This window comes from Heterodontus francisci, chromosome 4 (genome assembly GCF_036365525.1).
Source record: "Heterodontus francisci isolate sHetFra1 chromosome 4, sHetFra1.hap1, whole genome shotgun sequence".
In the NCBI taxonomy this organism is placed as follows: Eukaryota; Metazoa; Chordata; class Chondrichthyes; order Heterodontiformes; family Heterodontidae; genus Heterodontus; species Heterodontus francisci.
The window spans coordinates 116,943,944-116,956,791 of NC_090374.1; the positions used below are offsets into that span (position 1 = coordinate 116,943,944).

The following is a 12,848-nucleotide window of genomic DNA, read 5'->3' on the forward strand; positions in this document are numbered from 1 at the left end:
TCACTGCAAGAGGTATCTGGTCCAGTTGTGTACTATAGGGATCCTAATTGTCCGCCTCTGTGCTCACTATCCTGTGGCTTCCCAATGCTGCAGGCCCAATCAGATGGCCAGCAGCTCTGGAGTCTCGCCAGCCCCACCAGGAGAGACACCGGAATAGAGGGGAAAACTCCTCTGCAGGATCGTATGTGGCCAGGTTTTCATCCATGCAGACCCATTAATGGGACATGGAGCCTCTGGCTCTGATGGCCCCCCCGACCTGTTGCAGGCAACCTGCCTCCAATGAGCTGGCGGCCTCCGCATATGGCAGGAGCCACTCCTCTGGGGGGAAAGGTTCCAGCGATGCCATAAAATTGCCCCGAATTTGGGCCTTAACCACCCTCACTGGCTGCCTGCTTCCGAGGAGTGGGCAGCCAAACCTGTTACCAGCCAACCACAAACATTCACTCCCTCCACCACCAGAACACCATGGCTGCGGTACCATCTGCAAGATCCACTGCAACAACTTATCAAAGCTTCTTTGGCAGCACCATCCAAACCATAACCTCTACCATCTAGAAGGGCAGCAGGTACATGGGAACACCAGCACCTGCAAGTTCCCCTCCAAGTCATGCATCATCCTGACTTGGAAATATCTGTTCCTTCAACATCGCTGGGTCAAAATCCTGGAACTCCCATCCTAACAGCATTGTGGGTGTACCTACAACACATGGACTGCAACGGTTCAAGAACATAAGAACATAAGAAATAGGAGCAGGAGTAGGCCATTTGGCCCCTCAAGCCTGCCCCGCTGTTCAATAAGATCATGGCTGATCTGCCCCAGACCTCAACTCCTCTTTCGTGCCAGCTCCTCATAGCCCTAAACTCCCCGATATTTCAAAAATCTATCTACCCCCTCTTTAAATACTTTCAGTGCCCTAGCCTCCACAACTCTCTGGGGTAGCGAATTCCAGACATTCACTATCCTCTGAGAGAAGAAATTCCTTCGCATCTCAGTTTTAAATGAGTGTCCCCTTATTCTGTAACTATGTCTCCTAGCTCGAGATTCCCCCACTAGTGGAAACATCTTCTCAACATCTACCCTGTCAAGCCCCCTCAGAATCTTGTATGTTTTAATAAGATCACCCCTCATTCTTCTAAATTGTAATGAATAAAGGCCTAACCTGTTTAGCCGTTCTTGATAAGTCAACCCCTTCATCCCAGGAATCAGCCATGTGAATCTCTCTTGAACTGCATCCAATGCCAGTAGATCCTTTCTTAAATATGGGGACTAAAACTGTATACAGTACTCCAGGTGCAGCCTCACCAACACCCTGTACAGTTGTAACAAGACTTCCCTATTTTTAAACTCCAACCCCCTAGCAATAAAGGCCAAAATTCCATTTACCTTCTTAATTACCTGCTGCACCTGCATACTAACTTTTTGTGTTTCATGCACAAGAACACCCAGATCCCTCTGTGCTGTACTTTTCTGAAATCTCTCCACTTAAATAATAGTCTGCCTTTTGATTCTTCCTACCAAAGTGCATGGCCTCACACTTTCCTACATTAAACTCCATCTGCTACGTTTTTGCCCACTCACTCAACTGATCTATATCCCCTTGCAGATTCTTGATGTCCTCATCACAACATGCCCTCCCACCTATTTTTGTATCGTCAACATATTTGGAAATGTTACACTTTGTCCCCTCCTCCAAGTCATTAATATAGATAGTAAATAATTGAGGCCCTAGGACTGATCCTTGTGGCTCTCCACTAGTTACGTCTTTCCAACCTGACAAAGACCCATTAATCCTGACTCTCCACCACCTTCTCAAGGGCAATTGGGGATGGACAATAAAGGTAGGCCTTGCCTGCAATGCTCACATCCCATGAATGAATAAAAAGAAGTTGCAGAGCAAAGCTTCCTTTACCCTATTTCAAAGAATAAATACAGCACAATTGTAGGCTGTTCAGCTCAACACACCTGTGCTGGCTCTTTGAAAAGGCCATCCAATTAATCCCACTCCCCTGCTCTTTCCCCATTGCCCCGTAATTTTTTTTTATTTCAAAAAATAATCTAATTACCTTTTGAAAGTTACTATTGAGTCTGCTTCCACCACCCTTTTAGGCAGTGCATTCCAGATCACAACAACGTGCTGTGTTAAAAAAAAGTGTCCTGAATGTCACCTCTAGTTCTTTCACCCATCACCTTAAATCTGTGTTCTCTGTTTACCAACCCGTCTTCTAATGAAAACAGTTTCTCCTTATTTATCTTATCAAAACATTTCATGATTTTGAACACCTCTATCAAATTTTCCATTAACCTTCTCTGCTCTAAGGAAAACACCCTAGCTTCTCCAGTCTCTCCACATAACTGTAATCCCTCCATGGTACAATTCTAGTACATCTCTCCTGCACCCTCCCTAATGCTCTGACATCCTTCCTTAAGTGTGGTGCCTAGAATTAAATACAATATTTCAGCTGAGGCCTAACCAGTATTTTATTAAAGTTTAATATAACTTCTTTGCTTTTGTATTCTATGCCTCTTGTAATAAAGTCAAGGATTTTGTATGCTTTTTTGAACAGCCTTCTCAGCTTGTCCTGCTACCTTCAGAGATTTGTACAGACACCCTGGTCTTTCTGTTCCTGCAGACGCTTTAAATTTGGACCATTTAGTTTATGTTGCTTCTCCTCATCCCCTATATCAAAATGTATCACTTCACACTTCTCTGTTAAAATTCATCTGCCATGTCTACCAGTCTGCCTATGTCCTCCTGAAGTTTGTTACAATCCTCCTCACTGTTTACTACATTTCTGAATTTTGTATCATCTGCCAGCTTTGAAATTATGCTCTGTATACTCAAGTCTAGGCCATTACTATGTATCAAAACCACTTGGTTTTAATATCCACCCTTGGAGAACACCACTGCATACTTCCCTCCAGTCTGGAAAAATAACTATTCGCCAGTACTTTCTGCTTCCTGTCCCTTAGTCAATTTTGGATCCATGTTGCCACTGCCCCTTTAATGCCATGGGCTTTAATTCTGCTGCCAAGTCAATTATATTTTATCAAATGCTTTTTCAAAGTCCATATACACAACATCAACCACACGACCCTCTCCATTAATTGAGCATGAACATTTTTTCCAAGTTCTAGTGGGTAATTTAAAAATAGAGACAGACTTCTGCAAACTCTACAGTTCACTTTTCATAAGAGAACATAAGTACCTGGTGAGCTCTTCTTTGACCTTCACAGGTTCACCAGGATAGAACTTCACTCTAAAGCACATGGTATACGGAGGCTGAGCTGCAATATTGCAAAGAAATAAGTGAAAGCAGTCGAAAATAAATAAATCTTTTCAGATGTCTGGGGCAAACTAGACACTTCTTAGCCAAACATTACCTCATGCGATAATGAGCTCTGTACTTTCAGGCATATCACTGCTGTGGGCGAGAAAGCTCTTTGGTAAAAATGGAATAAAGATGCATGAAAAGGTAGCTTCAAAGCAGGGTGCATGTCAGGAAAGAAAATATAAATAACATTTTACTTCTCATGATACTTAGTAGCTGCATTATATATCATTTGTGAACATAACATCCATTTTTCAATGTGTTTTTTATTTTTTGCCTTAATCCCCTTGGCCAACAAGTTTAATTTGATAACCTGTTGTAAACTGTTGATACTGTATACACACTTACACATAAGGTTAGCCCCACCCTGCCCCCACCTTTCACCAAGAAAGCCTGGAAAGAAATCTTTAACCCATATATCAGACACATCCACCAACACTGCACAGACATGAAGCAGAAGATAATGAGGAGCTGGACACTGGAAGATGGAATTATGAGATCTGGAGCCTCAAAGAGAGAAGCCGGAGACTGCGACCCAGAGAAAAGTCAGTAGAGGACCAAGAGGCTGAGAAAAGGGTATGATATGCCCAGAGCAAAGGAAAATGGGAATGAGTCAGACAGAAAAGGTGAAATGTGTATCTGAAAAGAGACTAGAGGGAGATCATGACTAAAGAAGTTAGACACACAAGATAGTTCAGAATAAATAGGACACCTATATCAGAGTAGGACCTGGGGAATCCACTCACCAAAATGAGCAACGATATCATCCACTGCCATAATCTGCCTACAAGATGGTCGCTGTAATTTCAACTCCCAAACAGTGACCTAAATCTCTGACCTTGCATTCAAGTATATGCAATAAGAATAATGCAAGGTTATGAATATGTAAATGAAATACAATTATTAAGGCAGTCACAACAATATGAAGTATTTTACGCAATTGTTTGAAGTGTTATTAGTGGTGATTAAATGTAAATATCATAATGTGTTGACTTTAATTTTCAAGAATTTCCTACAACTTAAGCTCATCCCTGAATGAATAGCACATTCAGACTGGATACCTTATTTTCACACAGAAACATAGTACAAACAGGTTCAGACATGAATTTTGCCAATCAGAAAGTTCTATCCTTGTATATTGCTAATGCAGTACATGGGATTCTGGTATACGCTGAATTTGGTGATCTTGATCAGTGGCGAAAGGACAATATAGCTCTTTTTTAAGATGATCAGACTAAAGTATTTAAAAGCTGAAAATATTCAGCAGGTCAGGCAGCTTCTGTGGAGAGAGAAACAGAGTTAATGCTTCAAGTCAATAATCTTTTAGAAAGGTTAATTGACCTGAAACAAACTCTGTTTCTCTCTCCACAGGTGCTGTCTGACTTGCGGAATATTTCCAAACTCTCCTGTTTTTATTTCAGATTTAGAATCAGAGAAAGTTTTCAGCACAGAAAAAGGCCACTTGGCCCATCATGTCTGCTGTGCCAGCCGAAAAAAGAGCCACCCAGCTTAATCCCACTTTACAGCATTTGATACATAGCCTTGCAGGTTACGACACTTCAGGTGCACATTTAGGTACCTTGTCAATGAGATAAGGTTTTCTGCCTCTACTACCCTTTCAGGCAATGTGTTCCAGACCCCCACCACACTCATTTCATTTCCCCTCTAATCCTTCCACCAATCACTTTAAATCTATGCACCCTAATCACTAACCCTTCTGCTAAGTTAAATAAGTCCTTCCCATCCACTCAATCCAGGCCCCTCACAATTTTGTACATCTCAATCAAATCTCCCCTCAGACTTTTCTGTTCCAAGGAGAACAACCCCAGCCTATCCAATCTTTCCTCATAGCTGCAATTTTCCATTCCTGGCAACATCCTCGTAAATCTCCTCTGTACCCTCTCTAGTGCAATTACATTCTTTCTCTAATGAGGTGACCAAAACTGCACACAGTATTCAAGTTGTGGCCTAACTAATGTTTTATATAGTTCCAGCATAACCTCTCTGCTCTTATATTCTATTCCTCAGTTAATAAAGGAAAGGATTCCATATGTCTTCTTAACCACCTTATCAACCTGTCCTGCTACCTTCAAGGATCTATGCACATTCACTCCCTCACTTCCTCTATGCCTCTCAGTATCTTCCCAATTATTGTGTATTCCTTTGCCTTGTGTGACCTCCCTCACACTTCTCCGGGTTGAATTCCATTTGCCATTTTTCTGCCCACCTGACCAGTCCATTGATATCTTTTTGCAGTCTACAACTATCCTCCTTGCTATCAGCTACATGGTCAATTTTTGTGTCCTGTGCAAACTTCTTGATCATTCCTCCTACGCTTATGTCCAAACTGTTATATACCATGAAAAGCAGGGGACCGAGTACTGAGCCCTTCAGAACCCCATGGAAACAGCTTGCAGTCGCAAAAACACCTGTCAACAATTACCCTTGGTTTCCTGGCTTGCAAAAATTGTAGTTACAGAGGAGGAGTGTGAAGTATTGGATGTGATAAACATAGGGAGAGAGGAAGTATGAAGGGGATTAGCATCCTTGAAAGTAGATAAATCACCAGGGCCGGATGAAATGTATCCCAGACTGTTAAAAGAAGTCAGGGAGGAAATAACAGAAGGTCTGACCATCATTTTCCAATCCACACTGGATATAGATATGGTGCCGGAGGATTGGAGGTCTGCTAACAGACCTGTTAGAGGTTACAACTCTAAAGGGGATGCAGGAACAGAGAGACCTGGGTGTATATGTGTATAAGTCATTGAAGGTGGCAGGACAGGTTAAGCGAGCAGTCAATAAAGCATAAAGTATCCTAGGCTTTATTAATAGGGGCATAGAGTACAAGAGTTTTCCTTGTGTCTTTGTGTGAGCCTGATGACGCCTGAAGTTGAAAAGGCCTCCCTCAGTCCGGAAGCGTATGTAAACTCCCTCCTTAAGGTCTTCTGTTGCCTGCTGCAGCATCATGCTGAAAAGGATGGCGAATAGGGTCGGGGCCAGCACACATCCCTGCTTCACGCCATTTATTGTGTATTCCTTTGCCTTGTGTGACCTCGCTCACACTTCTCCGGGTTGAATTCCATTTGCCATTTTTCTGCCCACCTGACCAGTCCATTGATATCGTTTTGTAGTCTACAACTATCCTCCTTGCTATCAGCTACATGGTCAATTTTTGTGTCCTGTGCAAACTTCTTGATCATTCCTCCTACGCTTATGTCCAAATTGTTATATACCACGAAAAGCAGGGGACCGAGTACTGAGCCCGGAGATACTGAAGGGACTTGAGAGGTCGCTGATTCGCTTGAATTGTCCGTAATGATTTTCATGAAACTGCTTCACCATGGCCAAGAACCTGGGTGGACATCCAAGTTTTACAAGGACTTTCCAAAGTCCATCTCTGTTCACAGTGTTGAATGTCTTGGTGAGGTCGACTAAAGTGAAGTACAGGCCTTTCTTTTGCTCACGACACTTTTCTTGTAATTGTCTGAGTACAAATACCATGTCTGTGGTACCTCTGTTTGCTCTGAAACCACACTGGCTCTCTGAAAAGCTTTCTTCCACAATGGTAGGCAAAAGCCTGTTCAGAAGTATTCTAGCCAGGATCATCCCAGCAATAGAAAGGAGGGTGATCCTCCGATGGTTGGAGCAGTCTGATTGTTCTCCTTTGTTTGTGTACAAGGTGGTGATAATGGCATCATGAATCCTGCCCAGTTCCCAGCAGGCCGTGAAAAACTCATGGAGCTTGGTGTATAGGGCAGGGCCACCATGCTTCAAGGCTTCGGGTGGAATTCCATCAGCTCCTGGGGCTTTGTTGCTCTTTATCTGGTTGAGAGCAGCCACAGTTTCCTCCAGAGTTGGGCTCTCATCCAGTTCTTCTTTGACAGGCTGTCGTTTGATATGATTGATGGCAGTGTCATGCACTGTGCCCTTGGCGCTGAAGAGAGTTTCAAAGTGCTCCGACCAGCGATCCAGGACTGACTCATTGTCAGTATGTAGGGTCTTGCCATTGGTGCTCGTCAGGAGGTTTTGGGTTTGAAATGCTGGTCCATAGACAGATTTTAGTGCTTCATAGAAACTTCTTATGTCTCCAGTATCAGCGTACAGTTGAGTTTTTCAACAAATGCCATCCACCAGTCATTTTGGATGTTCCTCAGTTTACATTGAAGGGTGCTGCATGCTTGACAATAGGCTGTTTTTTTCTCTTGGCTGGCCAGCTAAGCCTGATGAGCTGGCCTTTTTATTTTTAGCAGATCTTGAATTTCCATGTCATTTTCGTCAAATCAGTCCCTATTCTTCATGGTGCTGGGTCCGATGACCTTGTTGGAAGTATTTAGTACTGCAACTTTAATGTGTTCCCGGAATTCTTCTGGAGTGGAATAAGCAGTGAGATCAGGATTTTCCAGTCTAGAAAAACTCATCCGTGAACTTCTTTTCGCCGAAGACTGTGCTTTCCTGGCCCACAGTCAGTCAGACCAGCAACGTATAACACACATTTTTCCGAGGCGGCACAACTCTTCGGACTAAAAATCAGTTTAAAGAAAACTGAAGTCCTGCCATCAGAAGACTATAGACCACCAAGCACTGTCATCAAGGGAACTGGGCTGAATGCCGTCAAGCAATTTACTTATTTGGGGAGCATCATCTCGTTTGATGCCACCACAGACAAGGAAGTGGACGATAGGCTCTCAAAAGCAAACAGTACATTCGGCAGACTCTACAAACGTGTGTGCAGCAACCACAGCCTCAGAGCACAGACCAAACTCAAAATGTACAAAGCCATAGTCTTCACTACCCTTCTGTATGGCGCCGAGTCATGTGTCCTATACTGCCGTCATGTACACCTTCTAGAGTGCTTCCATCAACGCTGCCTTTGCAGCATCCTCAAGATCCACTGGCAGGACTGCATCTCAAACATCAAAGTCCTGGAAACAGCCAACATCACCAGCATTGAGGCTATCCTCCTGCAAAGCCAACTGCGTTGGGTGGGTCACATTGCCCGGATGGACGACAGTCGTCTGCCCAAGATCGTGTTGTATGGAGAGCTGACCATGGGTAAAAGGAACAGAGGCTCCCCATGCAAACATTTCAAGGACTCCCTGAAGAAGTCCCTCTCTGTATGCCACATCGACCATTGCCGGGCGAAGCGCAGGCCATAGATCGTGATGCCTGGAGATGCTACATCAGGAGGGCTACAGACACCTTTGAGACTGAGCGAAGAACCAGCATGACAGAGAAAAGGAGGAGAAGGATAGATTCAATTGCCCCCAGCAGCGACTACACCTTCACTTGTACCCACTGTGGGAGAATCTGCCGGTCACGGATAGGCCTGACTAGTCACCAGCGGGCCTGCAACCGATGACGACAATCTTCCCAAAATATTCATCCATGTAGAAATGTTAAGAGAGAGTAAAACAGCAAGGAGGTTATGTCAAACTTGGTAAGACACTAGTTCGACCTCAGATGAAGTATTGCGTCCAGTTTTGGGAACCACATTTAAGGAAAGATGTGAATACGTTGGAGAGAGTGCAGAAAAAGATTTGCGAGGGATGAGGAACTACATTTATGAAGATAGATTGGCGAAGTTGGGACTGTTTTCCGTGGAGAAGAGACAGTTAAGAGGAGATTTGATAGAGGTATTCAAAATCATGAGGGGTTTGGACAGAACAGATAGGGAGAAACAGTTCCCACTTGTGAAAGGATCAAGAACGAGAAGGCACAGAATTAAGGTAATTGGCAAAAGGAAGCAATGGCGACATGAGGGAAAACTTTTTCACGCAGCGAGAGGTTAGGATCTGGAATTCACTGCCAGAGAGTTTGGTGGAGGCAGGTTCAATCGAGGCATTTAAAAGAGAATTAGATAGTTACCTGAAAAAGAAGAATGTACAGGGTTATGGGGAGAAAGCGGGGTATGGCACTCAGTCAATTGCTCAGTTGGACAGCCATGCAGACACGATGGGCCGAATGGCCTCTTTCTGTGCTGTAACAATTCTGTGATTCTGCTATATTCCCCATGATTCCATGGGCTTCTATTTTTTTAACCAGTCTGCCATATTTTTTTTTTATTTCGAGATACAGCACTGAAACAGGCCCTTCGGCCCACCGAGTCTGTGCCGACCAACAACCACCCATTTATACTAACCCTACAGTAATCCCATATCCCTACCACCTACCTACGCTAGGGGCAATTTACAATGGCCAATTTTTACCTACCAACCTGCAAGTCTTTGGCTGTGGGAGGAAACCGGAGCACCCGGCGAAAACCCACGCGGTCACAGGGAGAACTTGCAAACTCCGCACAGGCAGTACCCAAAATCGAAGCCGGGTCTCTGGAGCTGTGAGGCTACGGAGCTAACCACTGCGCCACTATGGGACCTTGTCAAAAGCCTTGCTAAAATCCATGTAGACCACATCAACTGCACAACCCTCATCAATCCTCCTTGTTACTTCCTCAAAAAATTCAATCAAGTTAGTCAGACAAGACCTTCCCTTAATAAGTGCATGCTGACTATCCTTGATTAATCCATGCCTTATTAAGTGACAATTTAACTTGTCTCTCAGAATTGATTCCAATAATTTGCCCACTACCAAGGTTAGACTGACTGGCCTGTAATTATTCGGTCTCTCCCTCATTCCCTTTTTAAACAAAGTATAACGTTAGCAGACCTCCAATCCTCTGGCACCACACCTGCATCCAGTGGAAAATGATGGTCAGACCTTCCGCTATTTCCTCCCTGGCTTCCTTTAATAGCCTGGGGTACATTTCATCTGGCCCTGGTGATTTATCTACTTTCAAAGATGCTAATCCTATTAATACTTCCTCTCTCCCTATGTTGATCACATCCAATACTTCACACTCCTCCTCCTCCTTAACTACAATGTCTGCATTGCCTCCCTCTTTTGTGAAGACAGACACAAAGCATTCATTAAGAACCATACCCACATCTTCTGCCTCCATACGTAGGTTACCTTTTTGGTCTTTTATGGGCCCTACTCTTTCCTTAGTTATCCTCTTACTCTTAAATGTATTGACAAAACATCTTTGGGTTCTCCTTGATTTTACTTACCAATATTCTTTCATGCCCTCGCTTTGCTTTCCTAATTTCATTTTTGATTTCACCAATCCATTTTCTATACTCCTTTCTGTCGTATTGAGTTCTGAGTGTCAAGACATAAGCTTTCCTTTTCTGCCTTATCATACCCTGTAAGCTCCGTGACATCCAGGGGGCTCTAGATTTGGCCGTCTCACCCTTTCTCTTTGTGGGAACATGTTTACTCTGAACCCCCTGAATCTCCTCTTTGAATATTTCACTGATTTACCTTCAAGTAGCTGTTTCCAGTACACTTTCACTAAATCACTTCTCAGCTTAGTAAAATTGGTCTTACCCCAATTTAGAACTTTAACTCCTGTTCTATCTCTGTCTTTTTCCATAATTATGTTAAAACTAACTGAATTATGATCACGACCACCAAAATGCTCTCCCACTGCCACTCCTTCCACCTGCACAGCTTCATTGCCTAAAACCAAGATTTCCAGCCTCTGCAGTATTTTTCTTTTGTATTAGTGATTTTAAAACTGACGTTAATTAGCAATATCTTTAAATGAGTTCTCTTGCCTTTGTGGGGAAAAAAATATACAACGCTGTCTCATGATATTCACATTTCCACGCTGGCCAAATTGTACTGCCAGTTTACTGCAGTGATAGCACTGTTTATATTTATAAGTTAATTATATCAGACATTACTTCAGGTCTTTGAAATTTTACTGTTTGTTAATTTACAAACTCATCCCAGTCACTTAATATGATTACAGCCAAGCACTCAACACTTAACAAACTACTGCCATTCACATCCCATCTACTTTAGTGACAAAATAATTAATACCAACTGACAGATTTTAAGAATCTCTTTGATCAAGGAGGATGTACCCTTTGGAGGCCCAGAATTGTAAAAGTAGTAAGTTTTCCACTATCTCTACTTCCCTGCTCACTGCCAGTTTCCAGCAGAAGTAGCCTAGAGACGTTCCATGGCTACCCTGCCACCTAACGGTCCAAGAAAGACACTGTTTAAAGATCCTGGAATGAACTGCAAAGATTTTGCACTGTTATTTTCAGAGTACACAACATATTGGGTAAATCAAATATTGTACTACTAGTTATATGCTGTATACTTTCTATTTCTGTGTAAGTATCTAATTTGTAAATAAATTCAGACATTAGTTTTAGCCTAATTTATACAAATTCACTGTGTAATATCTGCTGCTTCCTGACTGGATTGGAGAAAGTGGGCGTTAGTCCACATAGCCTCCAATGCACAAGATCATGGACAGATGTAATTGTTCGAACTAGAGTTACATCATTCATCAGATTCAAGTCTTAGTTCATGTTTAGTTTAGTTTAGATAGAAGATATGGGCCTGGTTATGAAAGCTTATTTTTTCCTGTAAGTTTGAGTTGAGTTAAGAGTGATGGCAGGAAGTCCAAATTGTAACAGGGGTCGCTACAATTTCATGCACTATCCTACAGTTAGTGAGAGGGAAAAACTCTGATTTCAATGCTGATTACTATCCAGTTAGCCCTACAGGAAGATGTTTCTGTGTCAGCTTTGGATGAGGATAGGATTGTGTTCCTTTTATTCCCCAAAGTTGAGCAGTCCACTAACAATCAAAATCCAAGCATGTATATGAAGAATGGCCATTTAGGCCAGGTATCAGAGGCATGCCAGAACATACGGTATCATACCCCTGTTGGATTTTATGTTGTATCAAACCTACTAATCTAGCTACCTCTCCTGATCAGTAAACTTATCAGTAATCAGTAAACCTGAGTACCAATGAGACAGCTAGCACACTGGCCTAATAATTTGACTGCACAGCCTCCTAAGCCTCCAATACAGCGGGCAGGAAGCGCATGCTCATTATGAGCTGCAAGTACGCTGCCCGCCATATTCGCATAGACAAAAAAAAGGAATCCAGAGCCCACACCTATAATAATATTTCCTGTTTTATAACTTGCTACAGGCAATATAGCATATGTCAGGAAAAAAATTTAAAATTGTAGTGCAGAGATGATTTTCTTCATAATCTATGTTTAATTTCAGTACTAATGCTCATGAGAAGTAAATGTGATATATGATTTATCTTTATTTTAAAATGGTAATGCCTAGATTACTTAATATAATAGCACCACAATTAAATATTAACTGAAAACAAACTGGTCTGAGGCCACTATTTTGCATCTGATGTATAATATCTTACCTGTTTAATAACTTGAGTGCAAATATTCTTCAAACAGGCTATGAACAGTGCAAGACCAAGTAAAAAGGTAATGCTTTAAAGTATCATGCTAGTGCCCAATACACAAGGAAGTAACATGGTGCAAGATTTCACTAGCATACCCACCTGGCAAAAGGCAACCTGGCGTCACTTCTTGGTTCTTGTAGAGCACACAAATGGTGAAGAAGCAAGTTCAAGACAACATTAATTATTTTTAAAACTGTACAGAAACAACCTACTGCTAT

The 12,848-nt window shown here is 42.5% G+C and overlaps 1 protein-coding gene across 3 annotated transcripts in view; it reads right to left on the reverse strand.

The window, feature by feature from the left end:
- Window positions 1-12,848, reverse strand: part of frmd3 (FERM domain containing 3) — a 387,539-nt gene that overhangs the window by 198,702 nt on the left and 175,989 nt on the right. For 2 of the 3 annotated variants that reach the window (XM_068028875.1, XM_068028873.1), the window contains one exon: window positions 3,208-3,286. In XM_068028875.1, coding sequence (XP_067884976.1) covers window positions 3,208-3,286 — 79 coding nt within the window. Of the gene's footprint in view, window positions 1-3,207; window positions 3,287-12,729; window positions 12,752-12,848 lie in introns of those variants that run through there. The other variant, XM_068028874.1, reaches the window with a different exon arrangement.